This window comes from Miniopterus schreibersii (assembly GCF_964146895.1).
Source record: "Miniopterus schreibersii genome assembly, chromosome: 1".
Classification (NCBI taxonomy): domain Eukaryota; kingdom Metazoa; phylum Chordata; class Mammalia; order Chiroptera; family Miniopteridae; genus Miniopterus; species Miniopterus schreibersii.
The window spans coordinates 91,466,531-91,494,303 of NC_138101.1; the positions used below are offsets into that span (position 1 = coordinate 91,466,531).

Sequence of the window (27,773 nt, forward strand, 5' to 3'; positions counted from 1 at the left end):
TCTCAACATCAAAGTTACATTACATTTATTTTTATTTATTTTATTTTTATTATTATTTTTCAATTTATCTTTATTGTTGAAAGCACTACAGGTGTCCCATTTACCATTATATCTAGAACAGTTAAATTTAAGTATAAATCAGCTGCCTAAGTTTTGAATGGCTGTGAAAAGAAAAAGGTTTAAAAATCACTTATTTGTAGGGGGTTTCTCATTGGTAGCAATATTAAAAGTTTTTAACAGGTTATCAGTTAAAACATTTGACAAAATTTTATTTGAAAGTTCTATACAAATTCATTATTTCTAAGTCTTCATATTATTTATAATAAAGAAAATTAGCCCTGGCTGGTGTGGCTCAGTTGTTTGGAGCATTGTCCTGTATACTGAAAGGTCACAGGTTCGATTCCTGGTCCTGGCACACACCCAGGTTACGGGATCTGTCAGGATACCTATGAGAAGCAACCGATCTCTCCCTCCCTCTCTCTCTAAAATCAATAAAAACAAACAAAAAACAAAACAACATATCCTCGAGTAAGAATAAACAAAAGATTACTTTTTTCTCCAATTCCTTCCAGTTTATACCAGTTTGCTGTATAATACTTTCTAATTGTGTCAGGACATGAAAGGTTGGGAAGCACTGATATAGAACAATGTTGTGTAGTCACTGGGTTTTCACATCTTTTTGGGTGTTAACTCCATATGCACCATTTTGTGTATTGGCTTCCTAAAGATCCAGTCTGATTCATGCTATAAGCCCCAAGCAATTTCGTTTCTGAATTCATGTGTTTAACCATAAGCACACTTCCTTTCCAAGCCCTGCTCCACTGAATCCCTAACTTTTTAAATTCCTAGGGTGGTGGGAGAAATGTGAAAGTAATTAGATATGTAAATTTCATAGTAAGCTATGTTTTGAGAATATTGTTCAAAGAGGATCTTGTACATGTCTATAAGCTGTTGGCTAACAAGGGCTGAAACTTTGGATGAAGAATCAGAGCTTTAGATAACCAAGTCCAATCCCTCATTTCACAGATGAGGAAACTAAAGCTCAAGGAAGAGTCTGTGCTCATGTAACATTAGAGTCATAGCTTAGAGTAGAAAACAGATGTCGAGCCTCCCAGTTTCATGCCTTACTCTACCAACCTTCACTTGTATGCTACTCATATATATAAATAGGCTTTCCTTTTTTATACATTTTTGAGTACTATTTGGTACTTTAAATACATAAACATGGTGATTTATTCAGAGGAGTTAGATGTGTCTAACAAAGACGCAGCAGGTATGATGACAGTTCCAAGGTGGGGCAGTGCCTAGAAGAGTCGGTATCTGGAATGATTAAGGAAGGAAAGATAGAAGGAAAAGAGCCATTTTCTTCATAAATGACAGCCGTTTGCTTCAACAACCAAGAATGATGATTGCAAAGCCAAACTAAAGCAATATAGGGGTTTATGAGCTATCTAATACTAGCATACTGAAGTAAGCAGCTTTTTTGTGTGCTAACCAGTCTATTGGCTTTTAAGCTTGTAGTTAGCCAAAGTGAGTTAAAAAATTAAAATCTTCCCAACATTTCAGATTAAGACTTTTTATGATATATTCTCAAATTTGATTTTTGCTGCTCAGATTGCAATAGGAGCTAACATTGATTATACACAATATAAGTATTACTGCAGTTTATTTAACACTAAAAGTTTTCATGCTTCATAAACAATAAGATATATTTCAATGACCACTTTTTAATGCTTTATTCATTGATTAAAAGAATATACATTTAACATAAACCATATAACATCAGTCATCAGGTCAAACATTCAGCTGGTTTCCTTACAGTTTCTGTCAGGAGTTATTTTATCTGATCACATTTATAAGATAAAATCTCACCACATCTGGCATTTACACACACTGTGCCAGTGGATTCACACTACTGATGTACATATAAAATCCGCATGGTATGTGCCCACTGGAGACAAAACAGTGCACACCTGTCAAAAGGTCATTTTAATATAAGATGGTAAAACCATTTGTAAAACACATATAAACTTTTTCCATAAATAGAATCATATCTGGACATCTGTTGCATAAATTGTGTTTCCAAAGCTTACAATAGAGCAGCCAGGTCTCAGCACTGCTGGGCACCCATGTTGGCTACTTTATTATTGCAGACTGTCCTTTAACATTAAATGCACAACATTCGTACCACTTAAAACTGGGGTCAGGTGGAAGTCTCACAGAGACCACGTCTGTACCGCGGTTGCCCTGAAACAAATCGGCTTTTAAAGCCTCTCAGATATAACAAGGTTTTAAAACATACTTCATGGAATGTTCTTCATGTATCATAGCAGCTCATACCTGTGATAGAACAAGCTTTCAGTTTTTCCTTTCTTCCTTGACATTCACTATTCACAGTGAAACAGGTGCATGGTTTTTTTTTTCGTTTTTTTGTTTTGTTTTTCAGAGTTCTGAGGTTGCTGACTGAGCCACAGCACAGCTGTGTACCACAGGTCGAAATTCGACCTTAAATATTACAATCTAGCAGTATCTGGCTGGCCAGAGTGGGCCGGCCCCTGCCAGCATGTGGGCACTTCTTCAGTTAAGTCTATTCTTTGGCAGCTGACACGCGCGCTGACAGAGAAAAATCCAGTGACTTGTTGCTAGGGATTTCACGACTAATGTTTGTTTGCAAGCATGTGTGTGTACAATTCTGTTTTTATGATTTTCGTTTAGGAGGTTTTACCCTGAAATACAGTTTCTTTCTTCCTCCACTACTTGAAATCTGGGCTTAAAAGCTAACTTGAATGTGTAATATAATTGATAAATAAAATCATGTCAGATATAATTTCTATAAATCCAACAATTTGAGTATTTGGTTATGTAAATGCACTTAAGAAAAGGGTTAAGCAAGGTTCTAACCTAGTACTATACAAAATTCAGAATGGTAATTGGTGATAATCTTATATATGTAATGAAAGTTAAAATCTTGGCTTTTTTGTTAAAGATAACTCATTTGGGACAATATCCTCCCTTCCATTTCAAATAAAAATTAATGAAATGCTATTAGAATGAGTGAATGCAGAATATTGCATACAAATCCACCAGGCTATGGGTATATATCTATATATGTATAAAAATATTTTGGCTCCTGAGTTCTGCTCTGACACACAAAGAATAAAATAATCAAAAAGGCAGAGTAACTCAGTGAAAAACAAAGTTAGCCAGCAACCTCAGACAGCCTTCGGTTGTATATCCTTAAGGTTTGGTAACAAGTCCATTAACCGTGAAAGCCCTATACATTGTCACTTTGAACTTCTAAACCAATACCCGACTACGTTCTTTGATCAAGAAGTAGAATATACATATATAATTCTATGAAGCTAATACTGATTAAACACAGCACAAAGGGATTAATTCACACTACTGAAAAGAACATAATAGGACCCTACTTGCATATGTAACCACAGGAATTGTACATTTAAAAAAAAGTTAAATGTCTTCGCTGAAGCTTTGCATCTCTCTGTAAAAATGACGATTTGGTTCAGTGAAGACACTGAGTGATTCAATGTCCATGACTGCATGCCAAGGATGACCCAGGCCCAGGGATACCTGCTCAATAAGGTTATGCACTGGATCCACATCCTGGTCGGCCAGTTCACCTTGGTCAAAATCAATGCTTTCTTCAGTGACTTCAAGTACTTTTAGATTAGAGCCACGAAGACGAGCAATGGCAATGAGGTTGTGTGCCCACACTGTGTAACCTTAAAAATAAGCAGAACACAAGCACTGTAATTTCCTTGCATTTTATTCTATCTATATGATAAGTTAGTCTTTTCCACAAATTTGTATCGAAATGACCATTTTGGTCCTTTTCCTTTAAAAATATACTGAGATTCGAGAAGGAAGTATGATTGTTTAGCCAGGGGAAATAAAAAAGACAAAAAGTTTGAAATTGTCTCCAAGAACATAGGAACATTACTGTGGGTGGTTTAAATGGAAGGTGCTGTAATCCTATTCTGATATCCACATTTTGTAAAATCATATATGTTTAAAATAAGTTTGGATAATTATGTATAATAAAGAACAAATTTTTTATTTCACATATATGTGTCCATTAACAATACATAATTAAACTGGTATTTTTCATTAGTGAAAAATCATTAATAGTCCCAAGTTACGAAGTGACACTTTAAGCTTTAAAGATAAATTGTTAATAGTCAGTAGCAAGTAAGTAAAGTACAAAACAGCCATGGAAATGATATGTACTAACTTCAGAGTAATAATTACCTCTGGGAAGGAATAAAAGGGGAATGGATGGGGGGCTTTAGCTATATCTAACATCTTATTTCTTAAAAGAAGAAAAAAGCTTTAAAAAGACTGGGTTAAATTAACTTCTGAATAACCTGACATTTCTTTATCCTATACAAAATCCTCATTTTATTTATTACCTTCAACAATGGTCTATTCTTTGTTACTATCTCTGCTGGCTAACCAAATTACAAAACAAAACTTGAAAAGCAAGGCACAGCTGCAGGCTAAAAAAAAAGAAACAGAGCTAATAAAGGGAGTTTAAGATGTTCATAGAGACTTCCTAATTTGTATCCTGTAAATGTCTTATAAGTATCAAAAAAAGGAAGTAAAATGTTCTAATTTTTCAGAATAGAAACTCTCTCTACAAATGAGAATAGTTTACATTAAGATGAAAGGCCTCAGTATAAAATAAGCATATGCCCCGTCAATGGAACCACCATTTAAATAAAAAGGTCATATGGCCTGGCTGGCGTGGCTCAGTGGTTGAGCATCGACCTATGAACCAGGAAGTCACGGTTTGATTCCCAGACAGGGCACATGCCTGGGTTGTGGGCTCGATCCCTGGTAGGGAGTGTGCAGGAGGCGGCCAATCAATGACTCTCATTATTGATGTTTCTCTCTCTCTCTCCCTCTCTCTGAAATCAATAAAAACATTAAAAAAACCCCCTCATATAAATTAATATGGCAATACCTAGAATCTAGAAGATGAGGCAATGGGCATGAAAGAAATCACACTTTCTTTTCCTTCCATGTTATCTTTAAGAGATCTGTGATTAGAGGAAATATTTCTACTGTCGGTAAATATGTATGTTTTCTTAAATAATTTAATTTCAAATACCATTTTTGTGAAATGCCACCAATCACATGGTGGGAGAAAAAGTAACAGGAGCTTGGAGCAGAACACTTAGAAATGTGACTTCCCACCTGTAAGTTGTATATCTTACAAGCTTTAAAAAGTATAAAAATCTGCGTATCAATTTGTTATAAGATTTCTTAACACTCTAAATGCCAGTGCTATCTTTTTATTAGCATAGAATGTTTTAGATGTAATATTAATATCAAATTATAGTAATAAAAAATCACCTACCATGAATCGCCAGAAGAGCAAGTTTTGTGCACCTCCATGCTAGTAAAACCAACGGATCTTCGTTTCGGTTGTCACTAAGATCTGGAAAACCAGACGTGTCAATAACATCATTCATTAATATGAAATGAGTGAGGAACTTGTCATACTGCCTAGATATAAGATCAACAATAGCTCCTGAAACACAAGTGATGTAGCTGTCAAAATGAATCCTCTCTAGTGGTATACTGGGTTTCAGAATCTTTAACATATCTTCACTCTTGATATCAAAAGCCATTATATAGACCCGAAGGCTAGGGCTCTTTCGTGACAGAGCTTTCCAATGCTCATCATTTGGCATGTTGTCCAGAGACTTGTGCATCACAGAAACATTGTGGACCAGGAGAGACAGTCGCTGCAAAGGCACATGGTTGCTATCGGTTAAGACTCTTGCCATCTCAGCTGTAAAGTCGCAGAAATCCAGGGCAAGAGAGCGTAGATTCACAAATCGCTCTAGTTCCACTGCGGTGATAAGGGTGCTGTTACCAGGAATATTGTTGTCCAGTAAACTCAGGTGCTCCATGGTGTTGGCAATAGAGTTTGAGAGAGATGACAGTGATGTTGGGGTTACTATTTCCAGCATAAACCCACAGGACAGCCATTTCAGTTGCCTACTATTACTCAGTATTTCTTCAAATAGCTGCTGAATTCTGTAAGAAAAACACATGTCAAAGGATCCTGTTCACATTTAGCTCTAATCTTTTAACAGTCTTTTGAAAATAGGCAATGAAATGGCACACAATTTTGAGGTCCATTTTCTCTCATTACTTAATTTCTATCCAACTCACAAGTATCATAAATACCATTAAAATTCACATTAAAATATAAGGAATAAGATGTATTAAACATATAGATATGTTAACGTACAGAGATTTGTTCAAGGAAAGCAGCATTTTACCAGTATGGCAGAAAAGACTGGTGACATACAATTTATGTTATAGCAAAAGCAAGCAGAGAAATAAGTGTTTCACAAAGTAATAATTACCCAGAAAATTCTTTGATCTGTCTTAAAATTTATAACACAGAATGGCATAGAATGATTACTGTATTTCATAGTTAAGACATTTCCAGAACATATGTTCTTTTTAGTAAGATAATCATTACTCTTCTTATTGTATCGTATCTTACAATTTCTCAAAATAACTAAAATTATTATTATATAAGCCCCTTTCCACTAACTATATAACTTACTGCTTAATTTTTTTGCCATCAGGGTCCACCTTGCTGAGGTATGTATTTGACAAATTTCCTTGCTGCTGTAGAACGCTTATGTCTCCAAAAAGGCTAAACTTCTGGAGGTTCCTATAAGGAAAATAATTTAAAATAGTTGTCTAAATAATACATAAAACTATAAATATTAAAAATAGAAATACTCAGAAGGGATAGTCTAGGAATGTTTCTAGCTTATCTCACTCAGAATCCAATTAAGGACTTTCAGATTGATTTTTACATACAATGAAAAGCAATGTGATACAAGAAAAAACAGCATAAGTGCTAAGGAATGAGGAATGGGGTATAACATTAGTTCAGGAACTCAGTATTTTAATGACCATGGAGAAGTCCCTTAATGTCCCTGAGACTCAATTGTTTATCAATAATAAAACCACCTACTTTAAAAGGTTTAGGGATGAATAAAAGACAAAATGACATATGAAAGAACTGTTTAAGCTCTAAGTTTTATATATATGCTATTTATAAAAATTTTCCAAACCAGTTAACTTAATCAGTGTCTTCAATGCTCAAGGGTTGAGCACTGCCCTGAAGCTATCTCCTCTGTAAGAACATTCTTTGACTAAAATCTAGAGAACCTCCCCCAGATTTATGATCAAAAGTATAGATGCTGATCAAGAGAGGTAAAAAAACTGTAAAAATCTTTCAGTTTTAGCTACAAAACATATACTTTTCTAAGAGTAAAATTCTAAATAAAGTAGGAGAAGAAAACTAATAACTGGATACAGATAAAAAACTTTCAAAGCCAATAATAAACAAGTAGAGGGTCCACTTATAACATAAAACTTAGGATTACTTTAATAAGAAATGTATAATCCACAAGAGTGATAAAAGATTTAAGTTTAAAAAAAAAATTTAAGTAAGTGAAAAAAATTTTAATGAAAAATATTACTGCAGTGTTAGAGGGTAGAGGTGAGGTGTAGAATATTTAGATTATGAACTCTATTTTACATATGAGCTTGAGGTTCTTTAAGATATTCAAGTTAAGATGTCAAGTAGGCAGTTCTAGGTCTGGAGCCAAGCAGTTATCGGAATGATAAATGAAGTCTGGATGGGAACAATGGGGCTTAGGGTAAGAGTATAAAATGAGAAGAAAAGCCAGCAAAAAGTTAAGTTGTGAGGAACTTCAATAATTAAACTAGAGAAGGATGAGGCTGCAAATGAGAAGTCAGAAGTTGGGGAAAAGTCAGGAGTGTGGAGATCACAGAGACGGAAGGATAACTCTTTTACAAAGAATCCAGTGATCAATGGCAGTGTCGAATCCTGCCATGAGGTCTTATAAGGGCTAAACAGTCATTTGGCTTAGCAACATGGCGATCTGAGTGGAAGTCATTTTATGTGGTGTGATGAGAAAAAGTGAGATTGGATGTGAGGAAAGAGAGAGAGTGAAAAAGACAAATCTTTTAAAAAAGTTCACTGTGAAAAGGAGAGATGGAAGGGACTTTTCAATAGACTGAAATAATCTGCAGATATCATTCCATACTAAAAAATCAAAACAAGACAAAATTGGTATGAAAATGCAATACGTTTTTATCTAATTTCTGAGGGAATAAGACTTTCTAAGCTTAGAAATAACAAATTACAAAGAGAAAAATTTGACTGTATAAAAACGAAAAACTTGATATTTAATAGCACACCTCACTAAAAAGGAAAACCCAAGATAGTGAGAAAAACATTTGTAACAAATATTAGTTATTTTATATATAAAAGAATCCCACATACATAAAAACTAAAAACATTAAGAGTCCAACTGGTAAATGCGGAAAGGTTATAAAACAGCAAAGTAAAACACGTCAAGAAAAATATTAGGAGGATTACTAATAGTATAATCTTATGCTTTTTCTTGACTTCTAAAAAATTTTAAATTAGTCACTAGTAGATCTAATCAGCTTTCCATGTGACTATCAAAAACACTGTATTTTTAAAAATATTTCAAAGGAAGACATCAACTTAAAAAGGAAAACTTTTTCCCCCATTAAAAAAAAGGGTCTATAACCCTAGCTGATCTGGCTCAGTGGTGAGTGTCCGCCTGTGGACTGAAGGGCTCTGGGTTTGATTCTGGCCAAGGGAAAGCCATACCTTGGTTGCAGTCTCAATCCCCAGCCCCAGTGGGGGCTCAAGTGGGAGGAAACCAATCGATCTGTCTTTCTCACATCAATGTTTTTCTCTCTCTCTCCCCCCGCTCTGAAAAACAATGGAAAAATATCCTCGGGTGAGCATTAAAAAACCAAAAAAGGATATATAACTGTTCTTGGGAGGATAGCTACTGTATCAGACTCTAAAGGACACATTACTATAATATATACCTATGATTGCCTTTAAAGTATTTTCCCTTTTACCATATCTTTATTCTAAAGTTGCTACTGTATCTATGAATTACAAAGAGGTTCTGCCTCTCACAACCTCTTCTATAAAGAAAAATAAATTTAAAGACTTCTAAAAGAATGAATATTTCTGGAGAAAATGAGTTTTTATATAATGTAGAAAAAAGATATGCCATTCAATTTCTAATAGTATTCAGAGAGGAGAGGTCTATTCAAGTTCATACAATCTCAGTATTTTTCTCCCTTCAACCGAGCTTCCACTGATTACTATTGCATGTATATCTGTAACACTGTCCCTGTGGTATTAAAACACATATGTGAGAAACTTTTACTTCTTTCATAAAGGATTAAACAGCCATGAGAACCACCTTCCTACTGTAAAAAACTAGAAAACTGGACAAAACCTATGACTCAACTGTTTGCAAACACTGGACAATAAATAACATAGGACTGTGATCCCTGAAGGAGGGAAAAAAATGAGAATTATCATTGCCTCAGAAAATGGCCTGGAGAGTTTCCAGGCTTCATCACAGGGTGGGGGAACCTAAAATGAATCCAGCAGTCTCCCTGAGTTGAGAAGACAGAGATTTTGGGGAGCCCACAGTGGGTAGAATTTGCAGGGCAGAGTACCAGGGATAAGGGAGCTGCACAGAAAGCACACCACGAACTTGCAGAGGGGATTGCCAAGACATTACCCAAGTCTTTGGTTGAGTAGTGATCTGCACATGTGTGGGGTGAAACTGCACAAGGCTGGAGAAAGTACCACTGGAAAATAGTAGAGCAGACACAGTGGTGGGAAGAGTTTATGTTCCCACCGGCCAAAGTTCACAGAGACTAATACAGGGGCAGTGCTGGGTAGAGTTCCCAGAAAGGCATGCCTTAGTAGTGGAGATTAGTTAGCCCTAGGTAAAGGGTATTTTGGATCTGTCCTGACAAAGCTTAAAAGCAAAAGTTCAAAAGAATCAAACTGATTTCACAGAAATTAACTGTGTCACATCAAAGCCCAACAGTCTTTAAAGGAATAAAAATAATTAAAAAATACAGGACTCAACAATGGAAAAAATACCAATGTCTGGCATCCAATCAAAATTACTAGACATAAAGAAAAAGGAAAAATGACTCACAACTAGGAAAAAATGAATCAAGTACCAAGAAATGACAGATGAAGAAATTAACAAACAAGGAACTTAAACCAGCTATTAAAAATATAACTCCATAATATTACTCATTAATAAAAAGGCACATGGATTGGAGTGGAAAAGTAAAATGGTCTTTATTTGCCAATTATTTGATCATTTACACAAAAATTCTAAGGAATTAAAAAAGCTGCTAGAACTAATAAGTTAGTTTATTAGTAAGGTCACAGGATACAAAGTCAATATATAAAAATCAATTGTCTTCTATATACCAGCAATGAACATCTGGAAACTGAAATTTAAAAAACAGTACTATTTACAATAGCATCAAAAATATGAAATACTTAGGAATAAATCTGACAACAGTACATTGAAAACTACAAAACACTGCTGAGAGAAATCAAAGACCTAATTAAGTGGAAAATATACTACACTTGTTTATCAGAAGACTATTAACATGCTGGAATATTGTTAACATGTTGGTTCTCCCCAAATTATTAATAGATTCAACACAATCCCGATCAAAACTCAGCAGGCTGTTTCTAAAATTTATAAGAAAAAGCAAGTTAGTTAGAATAGCCAAAGCAATTTTGAAAAGAACAGAGTTAGATTATTTACACTATCTGAATTCAAGACTCTAAGCAACTGATTATAGATAGGGTGGTATTGGCTTAAGCACAGATTCAGCAATCAATGGAACAGAAGAGAGAGACCAGACTAGGTCTATGCATATATGGTCACTGTATCCAAATAATGTTTTTGTATAAGATAATGATAAATAAAATGAAAAATAGCAACTGTGACAAATTTGGAAAGTTAATTCAATGTAAAAAGGATAGTCTTTAAAAAATGGTGTTAGGGCCTGGCCGGTGTGGCTCAAGTGGTTGAGTGGTGACCCATGCACCAGGAGATCAGTTTGATTCCCTGTCAGGGCACATGCCTGGGTTGTGGGCTCGATCTCCAGTAGAGAGTGTGCAGGGAGCAGCCAATCAATGCTCTTCTCTCATCATTGATGTTTCAATCTCTCTCTCCCCCTTCCTCTCTCTAAAATCAATGAAAACATATTTTTTAAAAAGGGTGCTATGACAATTGGATCCTTAGCTCACACAATCTAGAAAAATTAACTCAAAATGGATCATACAACTAAATCTAACAGCTAAAATGATAATACTGCTTAATACAGGAGAAAAATCTTTTGACTTTGGATTAGGGAAATATTTTTTAGATAAGACACAAAAAGCATAAATCATTAAAGAAAAAAACTGATAAGCTGGTTTTCATCAAAATGAACACCTATGCTTTTCAAAAGATAGTTAAGAAAATGAAAAGACAAGCAAAAGACTAGAGAAAATATATTTAGGACATAAATTTAGTTTAAAAAACTTGTATTCAAAATATATAGTGAACTCTTACAACTTAGTAAGACAGAACAGCCAAGTGTAAATATGGGCAAAAGATCTGAATAGACACTGTACTAAGGAAAATATCCAAAGGCAAATTACACATGAAAAGATGCTCATCATTATTAGGGAAATAAAAATTAAAATCTTAATGAGATACCACTCACACATACTAGAATGTTTAAAATTTAAAAGTCTGATAATACTATGTAAAGCAATTAGAACTCTTATACATGTTGCTGGGAATGCAATATAGTACAGACACTTTGAAACCAGTATGTAGCCTTTTCAGATTGGCTTCTTTCACTTAGTAACATGCACTTAAGTTTCCTCCATGTCTTTTCATGGCTTGATAGCTCATTCTTTAAAAATACTGAATAATATTCTATTGTCTGGCTGTTTATCCATCCATTCACTTACTGAAAAACACCTTGGTTGTTTCCAATTTTATCAGTTAAGAATGAAGTTGCTATAAACATGTGTGCAGGGTTTTGTGTGGACAAAAAAAGTTTTTTTTATTAAATGTTTTAATTTATCTTTATTGTTGAAAGTATTACAAATTTACCCCTTTCCACCCATTTATCCCCTAAAAGAATTTTTGACTCAGGTAAATACCAAGGAGCATGGATTTTGGAGGTTTAGTTTTGAAAGAAACTGCCAAACTGTTTTACAAAATGACTATCATTTTGCAGTCACATCAGCAATGAATGAGAGTTCCTGTAGTTCCATATCTTTGTCAAGCATTTGGCGTTGTTTTAAATTTTGGCCATTCTACTAGATGTAGTGATGTCTGTTGTTTCAATTTTTATTTTCCTGATGACATACCATGTGCAGCATCTTTTCAAATGCATATTTGCCACCTATATATCTACTATGATGAAGATATATTGATGTCTGTTAAGGTCTTTGGCCCACTTTTTAGTAGGGTTGTTTGCTTTCTTATTGTTGAATTTTAGACTTTTTGTATATTTTGGTTAACAGTTCTTTATCAGATACGTACTTTGTGAATATTCTTTCCCAGTCCGTGGCTTCTCTTTTTATTTTTTGACAGTATCTTTCACAGAGCTGAAAATTTTAATTTTAATGAAGTTCAGATTATCAATTCTTGTTCTCACGGACGATGCCTTTGGTGTTGTATCTAAAAAGTCATTGCCAATCCCCAGATCATCTAGATTTTTCTCCTATATTATCTTCTAGGAGTTTTATAGTTCTGTTGTTTTACACTTAAGTCTGTAATCCAGTTTGAGTTAATTTTTGTGACGGGTATAAGGTCTGTGTCTAGATTCATTTTTCCCATGTAGATGTCCTGTTGTCCCAACACTGTTGAAAAGTCTATCATTTCTCCATTGTATTGCCTTTGCTCCTTTGTCAAAGATCAGTTTATTATGTTTATGTGGGCCTATTTCTGGGCTAAGAATCAGTGGTCGTATATACACATATCCTTTAAAATTTTTTCTTTACTGTGTTTACATGCACAGCCCATTTCTGTTAGTAACATTTTCACAAATGATGTTAGGCATAAGTTGGGGAAAAGTGGGGGAGATGTGCGTCCCAATTGAGATTTACTGTCTTAAAAGACATACATTTGAAAAAGATCATAGAAATGAAACACTAATGCACTGTTTTTAAGATGGGGAGAGGGGTTAACTAGACTTACTGTGATCACTTTGCAATGTACACGAGTCTGCAGTCATGTTGTACACATGAAACTAATATAATGTTATATGTCAATTATGCCTCAATGAAATTTTTTTTTTATCCTCACCCAAGGAGTGAGGATATTTTCCCATTGATTTTGAGACAGAGTGGAAGGGATTGGGGAGGGGGAGAGAGAGAAACATCAACGTGAGATACATCGATTGGTTGCCTCCCACAAGCAACTTGACCTGGGGCTGGGGCTGAGCCTGCCACCCAGGTATGGGCCCCTGACATGGACCTGAGCCTGCGAGCCTCCAGTGAGCGGCCAACGCGCTCATCACTGACCCACACCAGCCGGGGCCAATTATACCTTAATTTAAGAAAACCTACAAAAATACAACAAAAACCCCCCAAAACAAACAAATGATGGGGGGAATTGACTGATTTCTTAAAATGCAAATTCTATGTTTAGCTACCCTTGATGGCTAGGGTATTTTATAAAAAATGAGTAAATTACATATACTTTGGGTTTGTAGGGGGCTTAAAATGCTCTACTTAACTGAATGACTAAGTGTAAAAAAATCATTTACTTTAAATACTGTATACCATATATATTAACATGATACAATTTTTAAATAACTTTTTTTTTTTTTTTTTTAGAGAGAGAGGGAGGGAGGAAGAGAAGGGGGGAGAGAGAGAGACATTGATGTGAGAAACACTGGTTGCTTCTCCCGTATACGTCCTTACCGGGGATTGAAGCCGAAACCTAGGTATATGACCTGACTAGGAATCGAACCCACAACCTTTTGGTGTACAGGATGATGCTCCAACCAACTGAGCCACCCAGCCAGGGCAAAATGACTTCTTTTTTTAAAGAGTAGTTTTAGGTTTACAACAAAATTGAGAAGACCTATTTACCTCCTATCCCACATGCATAATCTCTCCCATTATCAACATCACTCATCAGAAGGATACATTTTTTTACCCAGGATGAATTTACACTGACAGAGCATAATTACCCAAAGTCCATAGTTTACCTTAGGGTTCACTCCTGGTGGTGTACATTCTGTGGGTTTGAACCAATGTTTAATGACATATATCCATCATTACAATATCACACAGAGTTTTTCACTGCCCTAAAAATTCTCTGTGCTTTGCCTATTCAGATCTCTCCCCTCCCCACTGCTGGCCACCACTGATTGTTTTATTGTCTCTAGTTTTGCTTTTTCTAGAATTTCATATAGTTGGAATTATTCAGTATATAGCCTTTTCAGATTGTCTTTTTTCAGCTAGAAATATGCATTTAAGGTTCTTCCATGTATTTTTATATCTTGATAACTCATGTCTTTTTAGAACTGAATAAGAATTCCACTGTCTGAATGTACCAAAGTTAATATATCCATTCACCTACTAAAGGACATCTTGGTTGTTTCCAATTCTGGCAATTATGAATAAAATTGCTATAAAAGTCACATGCAGGCTTTTGTGAAGACGTATGTTTTCAACTTCTTTCAAATACCAAGGAGCGTGACTGCTGGATTGTATTGTAAGAGTATGTTTAGTTTTGTAGGAAACTGCTAAATTATCTTTCATAGTGATAGCACCATTTTGCATTCCTTCCAGCAATGAATGAGAGTTCCTGTTGTTCCATATTTTGGCAGCATTTGATGTTGAGAGTGTTCTGGATTTTGACCTTTCTAAAAAATGCATGATATAATATTAATAGAAAACCACACATAGATTATTATTCCTGTTTTGCAAAAGGATGTATCACATTTTAGCAGCGATTATCTCTTGTGAATTTTTTACTTTTTCTGTATCTTTCAAATATTCTATTTTTACAAATACAGACTATGCAGAAATTCAGAAAAGAAATAAATTACTTTTACATAGCTTTTCACCTTTAAAAGAACTTAATTTACATGAAAATCATTTAAAAATTAACAACCTGCATATTATTAAATTTAACAAGTTAATATAAGGAGACTCCCTGGAAGACTTCTGTTTTAGTTCCAGCTATACAATATTTTTAAATGTCCCAGCAATGTTAGACACATGTCACTCAAGGGCAATTTAACAAAAATTCTTTTTATCTGCAGCAGTAAAATGGTAATCTTGTTACAGTATAACCAGAAATACATGCACAAACTTTCTTTACAGATGTAATCACTGACATACTTTTGAAGCTAGAATGATTTGTGGGATCATCCAATTCAATAATTTCTCTTTATACATGAGGAAATTAATGTGACTTGTGTGAAACTGCATTACTAGTTAGGGCAGAGCTATGTAGAGAACCTGGGTTCTGACTCCCACTTAGTTCATGTTGTTTCTTATAATTAAACCGAGTCCTTGAATACAATGGTCTTATTGAAAGTTATTGGAAAAATTATAAGTGGTATATTTTAGAGTAGTATCTGAGAGATATCTGTGGAAAAATTTTTAGGTACTTATTTTTCCATTCAAAATAAAATTTTACTTATTAAGTAATACAGAAAACAATAATTCACTTTAAAAATTAGGGGAAAAACCCTGGCAACTCAAGGGCAATTTTCAAATATATCATACTGAAATTACATTATAAGTCTTTTGGTGAAGCCACGGAGACTGCATATAGCCCTGAGGTGGCTCATTATTGTTTCAGATTATAAAAAAGGACTGAAAAGAACATAGAGGCAACAGCACTAGAACAGAACCTACTGAACCGTGGCAATAAATAGATGTCTCACTTTGAGGCCTGGAGACTATACCAGTAACAAGGGAATTGTGCCACATAATCCCTTTACTTAAAGATGGTATCTGTGACCTGCGTTTTATTTACTTAGTTTATTCATTCATTTATTTACTGTTGCGTCAGCAAGCGAACTAAAGAAGCAAACATGATTCTTTCAGGCACAATGTCCACCATGTGATTGCGAAAAGCATGTAACAAAAACATACTGGGAAACATTACAGTTGGTTAAACAGTTTTTCTTTCATCTTAATTCTTCAAATTAATTTAGCTCCATTCCTATGGTAACATTAATAAGATACAACCTACTTACTAGTCCCTTTGCAAATCCTAAAATGTGATTAATAATCAATCTTTCTAAAACATGCAAAAGGCCACACTATAGCCAGAAAAGAATGAATTCAACTTAATTGCATTCCCCTTTAATCCTATTTTAAAAAATCATCAGTTCCAGATACAGAGCTAAATCAGATGATTAAGTACTTATAACTCAGAAACTTAGCCTACAGACTAGACTGCTCTCCTACTCTTTGCTCATTCAATTATTAAAATATGCACTGTGTGCCAATAATGTGAAAAGTTATGTTGATTACATTTCAAGTGTACAGGAGTTTGGACTCTTGGAGTAGAAATAAAGTTTTTAAAAAGGCTCATTAAAAAAAATCAGGTGAGACAGAGAAATTATTGATAACTTTGTTAAATGTATTAATGACACTGTTGCTACATATAAAAATGTCCATAATTTTCAGAGCTTTACACTGAGGTAAATAGTGTAAAATGATACCAATATCTTAGATTTGCTTTAAAATACTTCAGTAAAGATAAAAGAAAGCAAATAAGAAAAAATCCTTAAATTATTGAAACTGGACAACAGGGTCACTGTGTCTAGTTTTTGTGTGTTTGAAAATTTCACTAAAAAATCAGAAAACAAGGCAGTCATTTCTGTAACTGTGTACCTGGCAAGACCATTTAACTACTCTGTGCCTCAGTTTCACCATCTGTAAAATAATAGAGCTCATATTATACGGTTGTTGAATACTGCTGTTTCTCCATGAAAACTGGCTTAGGATTTTATTTATTTAAAATTTTTTATTATTATATGTTTATATTGATTTTAAAGAGAGAGAGAGGAAGAGAGAGAGAGAGACAGACAGACATCAGTTGGCTACCGTCTGTATGCACCCCGAACCTGGAATAGAACTGGCCACCTTTTGGTATACGGGATGCTGCTCAACCTATCCAATCTACTGAGCCACACCAGCCACGGCCTAGCTTAGGATTTTAAGGGCTGTCAAGCACAAACCTACTCAACTCCCTTCAGTACAGCAATAGGAATAAACCTTACCCAGTCCCATGACCCTGGTGGTGACTCTAATAGGACTCTTGTGTGGAGAGGGTATGTGGCTTGAGAAGGTGGGTCTAAGCTACAGAAGATCTAAGTCTTTGACCTCAGGTGACCAACTTTCTTCTTTGCCTTGATTCTAAAATTGTCCTTTTGAGGTTCCCAAAAGAGTCTTTTTGAAGTTACTAGCAACATATGAATAACAAACCAGGTTAAAAGGTAGCTCAACTCTGTCCTCCATTTCCTCCCTTTTCCTTGTCCACTTAAGAGAGGTAATAGAAGAGTACAAATTTTGAGTGTCTGAGTAGAAAAACAGATTTACCTGGGCCTAGTTGTATAGGCGATGAGACAAGTGATATGGGGGCAAAGGGAAGGAAGAATCTTTGTGCAAAGTACCATCTGCTTCTTCCTTTCAACTTAGTCCCACCATCTTGAACCCATAGCTCATATTAGGGCAAGATTTAGGCAAATTCCAAGTAGTAATGGATTTATATGCAAGAAGAAAGTGAAAGAGAAGAAAACAGAAAAGAAAATCCCAAGTGACTACAGTAAGGAAGACAAGGAAGTTTCTGGGACTATTCAATAGACTGACTCAAATTTATGTAAGGCCTATATGAATAAGGCATTGCTTGAAAGTACTTGGTGGTAAAGGAGCTAAATACCAAAGACAAGCCATGTTTTCAGAAAATAAACTGTATCCAAATCCTAAGGTATCTATTTTTTAAAGAGAGAGCAAATCATTAACACAAAAGGAAAACAAAATGAATAAAAACTATTAAAGGAAAATTATTTTTAGACATATTTAGGGAGTAGTAATTAAAAGGGCACTGTAACGTTAGCCAAACAATTATATCTAATCTTTTATATTTACATTCCACTTCTAAAAGGTCTCCAGATAAAAATACAGAATCAGACTAATGCACTCATTGCTTTCACTGCTCTTACCCTGGTCCACACCACCAACATGTTTTGCCTGGATTACTGCAACAGCCTCCTAACCCAGCTTGTTGCTTCTGCCCTTGTCTTGCTACAAATGCGTCCCAACACAGCAGTTAGAATATTCCTTTTGAAATATTAGATCATGTCACTCAACTCAAAACTCTTTCATGGCCCCTCACCTCACTCAGAGTAAAAGTCAAATTCTTACAAGAGCTTAATAAGGTCCTACTGATTTCCATATCACCTTTGCCCCTTACTAGTCAACGTCTTCCTTCTACATTTCATTGCTTTCTGTGATATACTTCAGCATGCATAGTTCCACTGCAGTACCACTCTTCCATTATTGCTCCTTTCCAAAAGAGGCACCTGGGTTGCTCCCTCCTTTCCTTAAGTTCCCTATTTTACAAAGCAACACTCCTTTCCACTTCCACCATTCCCATCTCCCTTGAGTGCTTCATTTTGCTTCATGCATTATTACCAACTGTGATATTACATATTTTACTTTTGTTTTCTTTTCCCATTAGAACAAGCTCTATGATGACAGGATTTTTTGACTACTGCTGTATCCCCAGCTCTTGGAACAGGGCCTGGCATTCAATAAATATTTGTTGAATGTTATATTTACCTCAGTGTACGACAAAAACTAGGGTCTGTTTAGCGATACCTCACACATCACAAATTTAGGGTGCAGACCAGTTTTCAGGTACATTATATACTAGGAACCCCTCTAAAATAACATAATTGGCCCTGGCTGGTTTGGCTCAATGGTTAGAGTGTCGGCCCAGGGACTGAAGGGTCCTGGGTTTGTTCAGGCCAGGGCACAGACCTCGGTTGCAGGCTCCCCGCTCCCCCGACTGGAGGCAACCCGTCAATGTTTCTCTCTCATGTCGTTGTGGATGTTTCTCTCTGTGTCTCTCCCTCCCTTCTACTCGCTCTGAAAAAGCAATGGAAAAAATATCCTCAGGTGTGGATTAAAAAATAAATAAAAGAACATAATTGCCCAGAAAAATAAAATTCTTTCCTCAAAACCTAAGATTTGCACTTATCTTTTCAACCATAGTTTTTTTTCCTCTTCTAAACATAGCTTTGATTTCAGAGAGAAGAAGGTAGAGGGAGAGAGAGAGAGAAACATTAATGACGAGAGATTCATTGTCTGGCTGCCTTCTGCACCAGCCTGAGCCCGTAACTGGGGCATGTGCCCTGACCAGGAACCGAACCACAATCTCCTGGCTCGTAGGTCAATGCTCAACTGCTAAGCCATGCCAGCTGGACTCAACCATAGTTTTAAGATGCATATGAAAAATATACAACTTAAATATGTATATTAAACTTCCACTAAACAGATATCTTGTTTTTTAGCATATGAATTTCTCTATAAATTAAACCACCATCACAATTTTTGATAACCTTTTATAAAAACCTACACATATAGATTCAGTGGGTTAGTTTCGGCAATTTCTCAAAACCATCTTAACCACCTATGGACCTAAGAATTAATCCTCAAGGTATAACTGCAGAGGGCTAAAAACCTTTTATCTTCTTCTGGCATTTCTGTTGGACTGTTTAATACATCTAAGGATACAAAGGCTTCTAATATCTTGGTCATAATGGTCTTGTTCTCTCTTCTATGGTTCAAAATTGGGGAACTTTATCTGTGGCAGCAATTTCAGTACATTTTCTTTCATTTCAGAGGATCCAAAATTATTTCTTTTGATGTAATAAAGTAGTACCAGTGCCCAAATGCCAAAAACAGCCACCTTAAATTAGAGTTAATACAGTTAAGACTAACTATGGAAAAGGGGAACCCATAAGAACTTTGTACTTTAAAAAGATGCTCTTAAAAAAGTTAAAACCTTCTACAATGCTGTAAAGTAGCTCATAAAATGCAATGTTTTCCTTTTTTAAAAAGCTGAAAGCTAGAATAATCTACCTCACTGCATGAAATTCTTTCAGGTCAATTCTATTCTTTTCAGTTCATGTCCAATATCAAGTGTGTTTACATCCACATAATACTTTGATAAGATACTTATTTCTTCCTCTCACAGATGGTAATGAATAACTGCAGCCAGCTCAAACAACTCTTTACAGAAATGTTGTCCAATAAACCTTTCAAATGTCATGATGCAAATGCTCTATTCTATGCTGTCCAATATGGTAGCCATATGGCTATGTAGCACTTGAAATGTGGCTAGTGCAACTAACTTAATCTTTAATTTTACTCAATAAATTAAATAGCTATATGTGGCTATGCCTGGCCAGTGTGGCTCAGTGGACTGAGCATCGACCCACGCACCAAGAAGTCACTGGTTCGATTCATGGTCAGGACACATGACCATGATCAAGCCTGGGTTGCAGGCTTGATCCCCAGTAGGGAGCATGCAGGAGGAAGCTAATCGATGTTTCTATCCCTCCCTCTTTCTCTAAAATAAAAAATAAATTAAAACCAAATTTTTTTGAAAAAAGCTCTATGTGGCTAGTAGCTACCTATTAGATAGTACAACTTTAGAGATCAGAAATAAGTCATCAGCCTATAACAGCATTCCTCATTAGCTTTATTATGATCCATTAACTAAAAGTAATTTCTCAGAATTTGCTTTACAAATTCATTTACTCGATTACCATCTCAGAATTACTATCATCCTCAAATCCCAGAGGTTACACAAAAGATTTTTAAAAATAAGGTTGCCATACAAAATTTTTAAAAATAAGATTGACATATAAAATTGCTATTTAACATGCTATTAAAAGATAATTTTAACAGTGCTAAGAACAAGAAAAATGAGTCTTATAGAGAAATAATAAAAATATGATTATTCCTTTTTAAAAAAATCCTCACCTGAGGATATGTTTTTATTGATTTTAGAGAGAGAGGAAGGGAGAGAGGGAGACAGAGAAACACCCATTGGTTGCCTCCCCTAAGCCAATCGGGGATGGAACCTGCAACCTACGAATGTGCCCTGACCAGAATTGAACCCGCCCCCTTTTGGTGTAAAGGATGAGCCACCAGGCCAGGGCCCTTCCTTTTTTTAATCTCCATCCAAGCAGCAAGTCCTCTTGGCTCTACTTCCAAAATATATTCCAAATCCATCCACTTTTCTTCATCTCAACTGTCTCCATCATCTCTTGCCTAGATCATTGCAACAGCTTTCCAACCAGTCTTCCTGCTTCCTCTCTTGTGCCCTCTTAGAATTCATTACATAGCAACCAGAGTGACTGTCTTAAAATGCAAATTAGGTCACATTACTTCTGACCTTAATATTTTTCAATCAATTAATTCTTCTATTCTTAGAATATAGTTGAAATTTTCATTCTGAAGCCCACATAACCTTTCCTTTCTCTCTAAATCTCAGAGCTCCGTTCTTATCCTCATTCACATGGTACTTTCCTACCGCTTCAACAGGCCAAATATTTGTCTGGCCTAAGGCCTTGGTGCTTACCATTTTTTTCAGCTTGGAATTCTATTTGCTTAGATCTTCAGATGGGTGACTCTTTTCACTCATGTTGCAATTCAAAGAGGTTTTCCCTCACAGCTCTACCTAATGTTGCTACCTAGTCACTATTACATAGTTCTCTTTTATTTTCAGATTTTCTTTTATTTTCACAACTGAAACTTTCTTTCATTTGTTTACTTGTTTCTGTCTGCCTTTTCCCTCTAGAATACTGACACCATGGGAATGAGGAGCTTTCACTAGCACACAGTAAGCTCTCAATATCTGGAGGATGAAAAACAGATTTTTAAAAATAACTGTTATATTAGGTCCTATATAAACTGATCAAACTGGGTGAACTCTTTCAAGGCTGCTTCAGAACTATCACATTAAAACGGAAGTAATTTAATCACTTTACTCAAAAGCTGCTAGCTTCATTTAACACAGAAAAAATATTTTACTTTGACAAGCTTTTGTTGAGTTTTACTTCCTATTCTCCAACTATCAGTTCTTAATCATTTTAAGAATGTACCCATGGGCTAGAAAGAGCCCTAAATCCTCTCAGCAGCTCTCCCAGGAGGTTAGTTTCTTTAGCAGGTTGGGGTCTCATCCCTTCTCAATGACCTTGACGCTATCCCTACGGAACCACTTTAATTTGCCAATTTTAAGGTAAGGAGTCTGTTGGGTACGCACCATCTCGCCCCTCTTGTCTATAGGCAACCACCTCGTAGGAGTGTAGACTGGTCAGAGTCCCAATACATTTTAATATATTTATTTGTTGTTGTTGTTTTAAATATATCTTTATTGATTTCAGAGAGAAAGGGAAAGGGAGAGAGAGAGATAGAAACATCAATGATAGAGTCATTGATTGGCTGCTGCCCGCAACCCAGGCATGTGCCCTGACGGGGAATTGAACCCTGATCTCCTGAATCCTAGGTCGACGGTCAACCGCTGAGCCACTCCCAGCTGGGCATAATATATTTATTTGTAAATGGGCTTCTTTAAGTAAAGAGTAAAAGTAAGCTCTAAAAAGTGAACAGCTATTTTTTACATGTATTTATTACACTAGGATGGGGAAAAAAATCAAGAAAAATAAGGCTGAGGGTTGTGGCAATAAGATGTTCAAGGCATTTCCTACCATCTTTGATAGTAATATGAAATGTCCAAAGAATTTTTAACCTATTTTAAAATGTATTTTTAAATGGGCTTATAAATTATTGGGTCTTGGTAGACTGATGTTGAGAAAACCATATAAAGGAAGACTCTCCGCTGCAGCATATGCCAAATTACTAAGACCAAATCTAAGAATTATTAATATACCTTCTACTATTAACAGGGTACATAAGCTGGCATAGTCATGAAGTGGTCAATCTACATGCATCTAGTTGGAGCTGTAACCAGATTTTAAGAAGAAAGTCAATCTCTTAAAAAAAAAAAATCTCGTCTGTTACAGTATTCATCTTTAAAAAAAGTTCCGCCCCCAATATAGCATTTCAGCCCCCAAAAAGCTTATGTAAAAATACTGACATAGTCCAGAAAAGCATAAGCTAGATGATAACAATGTACTTTTGCCTGTTTAAGATTTTTAATGATTGAGCTATTAACTATTATCATAAATCTTATCCACCTAACTCTCATTTTTCCTAAGAATTCTGAAATACAGTATTTTAATAGGCAGTACTCAACAACTAGATTAAATCCTAAGTATACATATCTAAATTTATTATTTTGAATATATATTTAATATATCTTTATTGATTTCAGAGAGAGGAAAGGAGAGGGGGAGAGAGAGATAGAAACATCAATGATGAGAGAGTCATTGATCGACTGCAGCCCGCAACCCGGGCATGTGCCCTGACTGGGAATCGAACCCTAATCGCCTGGATCCTAGGTCGACGCTCAACCGCTGAGCCACGCCCGGCTGGGCTGTTATTTTGAACTTCTAAGTACAATTTCCTGTAGGACAACTGCAGAAAAAATTCACCCTACTTAACCTATAATATAGTTGAATGAGTACACACTGTATTTCTGTTCTTACTGTTCATCAAGGCAGGTATCCTAGCAGTAAAGAAGGGGAGCTCTGAAACCTGGAGGACTGTGTTTTATCCTCTGAGAGGCATTTCTGTACCTCCTTGATCCTCATCAGTTGTTCCTAATACCTAAGATATCCGTAAGGTGGCTACAGTCACACTGAAATTACATTTGCATGTTAAACTCCCAAATCAAGCAAAACAAAAAGTCAAAGATCCTCTCAGAACAATACCCTTGAAAACTTTCCACAACTCCAGGTTAATTTCAGTTCTTTTCCTGAGGGACATGAAAATAACTGGAACACAACAGAGTAAGAGTGTGAAAAATATGAATTATATAAAGGAATTCAGCACAGCCTGGAAGCATAAAATTTGTGACCTGGTAGGTTTTATACCCCTTTTCTACTTATAAAATGGCAGAAATCATAAAACAAAACCACTATAAATTTAACTCAGAAATGTAAAGAATATTACATATTCATTCTTCTCATTAGTCATTAAATTTTATGTTTTTAGAAAATCAAAAAAACCAGTACATGAAGTTGTTTTGGGTCTTCATTGAACCTCAGTCTGTAGTTTAAGTGATTATGGAAGGAAATAAGAAGAGGATTTACTACAGTAACCGAATAAACAACTTTGTTTAAAACATTTTCAAATTTGTAAAAATTAAAAAAAAACTAGTCCCATTTATGTGTTTTTTTTTTAAAAAAAATCCTCACCCAAGGATATTTTTTCCACTGCTTTTTAGAAGGGAGGGAGAGAGGGAGAAAGGGGGGGGGGGGAAAGAGAGAGAGAGAGAGAGAGAGAGAGAGAGAGAGAGAGACACACACACACACACACACACACACACACACACACACACATCCCAACTGAGGCTGGGGATGGAGCCTGCAACCAAGATATGTGCCCTTGGCCAAAATCGAACCCAGGACCCTTCAGTCTGTAGGCCGACGCTCTAACCACTGAGCAAAACTGGGTAGGGCACCACTTATGTTTTTAATATTCGTATTAATACTTCCAATATTACTAGAGTATCTCAAGACATTTTCAAAATAAAGGTGATATTAACTTATTTCCAAACATAGATTTAAAAGAACCTTTGAAACAGCATTAGTAGTAATACATGCAATGACATTACACTTCAATTTTACAGATACACAATACAGCACAACACAGCACCATCCCTACAGTAAATGACAAAACCTTAAAATCAGGAATGACAGTATATTGTATTTGTATAGAAATGATAGCTAATCCAGGAGGACAGGCATAGGGTGGCCTCATAGGCAGGTAGATTGGGATGCTAATAAAAGAGAAGGTATAGTTTTATTTGTCAATTATACCTCAATAAACTTGGGAAAAAAAGTGATGGGGGGAGGAACGGAGGTAAAGAAGAATTAAACAATAAAGGGAAGATGTTATATAGCACTATTTTGCCTATGTAATGTTATCCATCCAACTAACAAACCAGGCACTAGAAACTAGGCACTGTGCAAGACTTGCTCTTAGACCAAAGGCATGCTTTTTTGGATGGTTGCTCAGAAGTGCTATCATATCTCAGAACATAAAAATCTAATTGGTACTTGCTGAATTCACCCCCACTCTTGGTCTCATCAGTAGTTTAGTGCTCACTGACTGAATCTTTTCAACTTCGGGATCAGTTGGTCCTCTAGCCATACATTTGACTCTGTTAAAGAGTCTCTAACCTGATCAAGGCCTCAAAAGGCCTTTCTTGCCACATAAAATCAAAGTAAGGAAATGGAATGGCTTGGTGTGAAAAGCTAGGGAAATACAAAGGCCACTTGAATACTGAGCCATGCTCTGGATACAACTTGGAGCTATATGCTTATCTCCCCCACTTTTGGAACAGACTGGTGCCTGAGGGGAGGTGGGTGAGGGTGACTGGATAAAGAAGGTGAAGGGAAAAAAAAAAAAAGGTGAAGGGATTAGCTAATACACACACACACACACATACGTATGTGTATATATATGCATGTATATATGTAGCCTAGCATTAAACCAGGACCTCTCAACCCTGGTCAATATAATGCATAATGTTCAACATACTACATTTATTGCAAAAATAAAGACACTGATCTTGGAGAAAAACAATGCTGTATAACAATGTGCACAGCACTTGACATTGTTAAGTGTCAGGTTCCTTTCTATAAAACAGGGATAATAGTAGCCCTCCTGCCCAACTCACAGGGTCATTGAAAGGATGAATTAAGGTGGTAAATGTGAAAGTGCTGGGGGACTGCTCAACTATTATTACTATGTACGTTGCTCCTCTGACCTTTAAAACTTTTTTCCAACTCATAGTTTAATTTTAAGGTCAGTTAGAATACCCAGATACAGAAAATAAAAATTAATGGGATTATGGGGAGGGCAATAGAGAGTAGAAAAAAGAGAAATACTTATTAGGAAAATCGGTTAGAACACTGAACATAGGAAGTTAGTCCTAGGGTTACACTAAAATCCTGATGTAAGACGAGGACAGTTAGACAGTTACAGACTGCTTACCCTTTGCAGACACCGGCCAATTCGCCCAACACAGGCAACCACTATGCTGCACTGTGCTACTTTTAGGTGAATCACGGGGGACAAGTTGACTCTGGAAGTGTATGGGGAAGGACTTCTAACCCTGATGATCAGGTTCTCCCCCAATCCCTAGGTTTAACAAGCACTTCTCCTACTCTTTGTGCCTGGCCCAGTTAATCAAAACTACTCCGGGTAAGAAAATGGCTGTCAAAGATTTCTTTTAGGGAGAGTCTTGTATTATGACACCAGTAGCATACTCGTCTCCCGACCACGATCTATTTTGAATGGACAGGTTCGGAGTCAGAAAAAACAAGTTATGTGTTTATTTCGCCCAAGACTCGGAGGCCTCATCCTCCAAGCTTCAGCTCTCCCATCTGTAAAATGAATAATGACGGCGCCTGTCAGCTCCATCGCACCGCCGCTGAGAGGATGAATGAGCCAGTGCCTGGAAGGCGCCAGGAGTGATGTCTGATAAACACCAAGTACATCACTGTTTATAAAGTAGTAGTGATGAGTGCCATTATGTCCTCCCACCTCAATAAAATCGCCTGGTTAGGACTGATTCCCTCAGTCACTGAAGAAAGCTACGCTGAAGTGGGCCGGGCACATCCTCACTGAATCTATTTCTGGGTGAGAGGAAGGAGGCAACTCCGAGCCCTGCGGGGGAGGAGGGGGGAAGAAGTGGGGGGAGGAGAGTGGATGGAGGAGCCAAGGCGAGCCTACCTGTTGTTCCGGATGCTGACCAGCACGCACAGCACCAGCTCCAAGTAGGTGCGCAGCACTTCCAGCCAACGGGTTGAGAGCTGCAAGGCCTCGACTTCTTCCCCGCCAGTCCCGGGGTCTGCGCCGCCTCCGTCGCCCGGGCCGCCGCCCCCGCTTAGGTAATTCTCCGCGGCGAACTCAACGCGCAGCTCTCGCACGAACCAGCCGCACTTGCGCATGAGGAATTCCAGCCGAGGCTGCTCCGCGGGTGAGACCCGGAGGCAGATGCGGAGCTGGGGCCAGAGCGCCGGGTAGAAGAGGCACTCGCGCCAGTGTGAGCAGGAGGCCGAGGCCCGCAGCCGGTCAGGCGCCGGCAGGAAGGAGAAGATGTGCACGATCAGCTCGCTGGGCAGCGACGCGGCCCCCGCCGCCTGCCCGCACAGAGCCATCCGGCCCCGCCGCCGGCTGCCCGCCCCCGGCCGCCGCCGCAGTCCCCGGAGCAGCCCCCGCAGCCGTCGCAGCTGCTGCAGCCGCAGCCACTGCCGCCGCCGCCACCGCGCCGCCCGGGCGGCTCTGGCTCGGGTTCGAGCTCCCGGCGGTCGGGGCTGCGGCACTGACAAGAACAACAACATCAATGACAAGGAAGAAGGGGGCGGAACCGTCGTGGGTCTCGGCGGAACCAAGTGCAGCACAGTTGCGGACAGGGGGAAAGGCCTCTGCTGGGGTGGCCCCCAGACAACCAGCCTCTGGCCTCTCTAACTTTACTCACGCGCCTCCAGGGCCTGCAGACTCAGGAACTTCAAAACCGTCTTCTGGACTGTTTAAGAGCCCGGAAGCGGCAGGATTTATCGTAAAGAAACGGAGGCCCTCCCCGCGTCTGGAGGCGAAGGCAGAGCAGTGGTAGGAGCTTAATTTG

General features: G+C 37.1%; 1 protein-coding gene across 2 annotated transcripts; it reads right to left on the minus strand.

Moving 5' to 3' along the window:
• Positions 1-66: 66 nt before the first annotated feature.
• FBXO33 (F-box protein 33) lies at positions 67-27,760 on the minus strand. 2 transcript variants are annotated; one of them, XM_081123602.1, is made up of 4 exons: positions 26,879-27,760; positions 6,608-6,718; positions 5,381-6,066; positions 67-3,743 (listed from the first exon to the last, which is right to left on the minus strand). In XM_081123602.1, the coding sequence occupies exons 1-4, from the start codon at positions 27,487-27,489 to the stop codon at positions 3,472-3,474; spliced, it is 1,680 nt and encodes a 559-aa protein (XP_080979728.1). In that variant the 5' UTR covers positions 27,490-27,760; the 3' UTR covers positions 67-3,471. The 2 variants fall into 2 exon arrangements, with proteins under 2 accessions (XP_080979728.1, XP_080979729.1); XM_081123603.1 differs by lacking the exon at positions 6,608-6,718.
• Between the last annotated feature and the right edge of the window lie 13 nt (positions 27,761-27,773).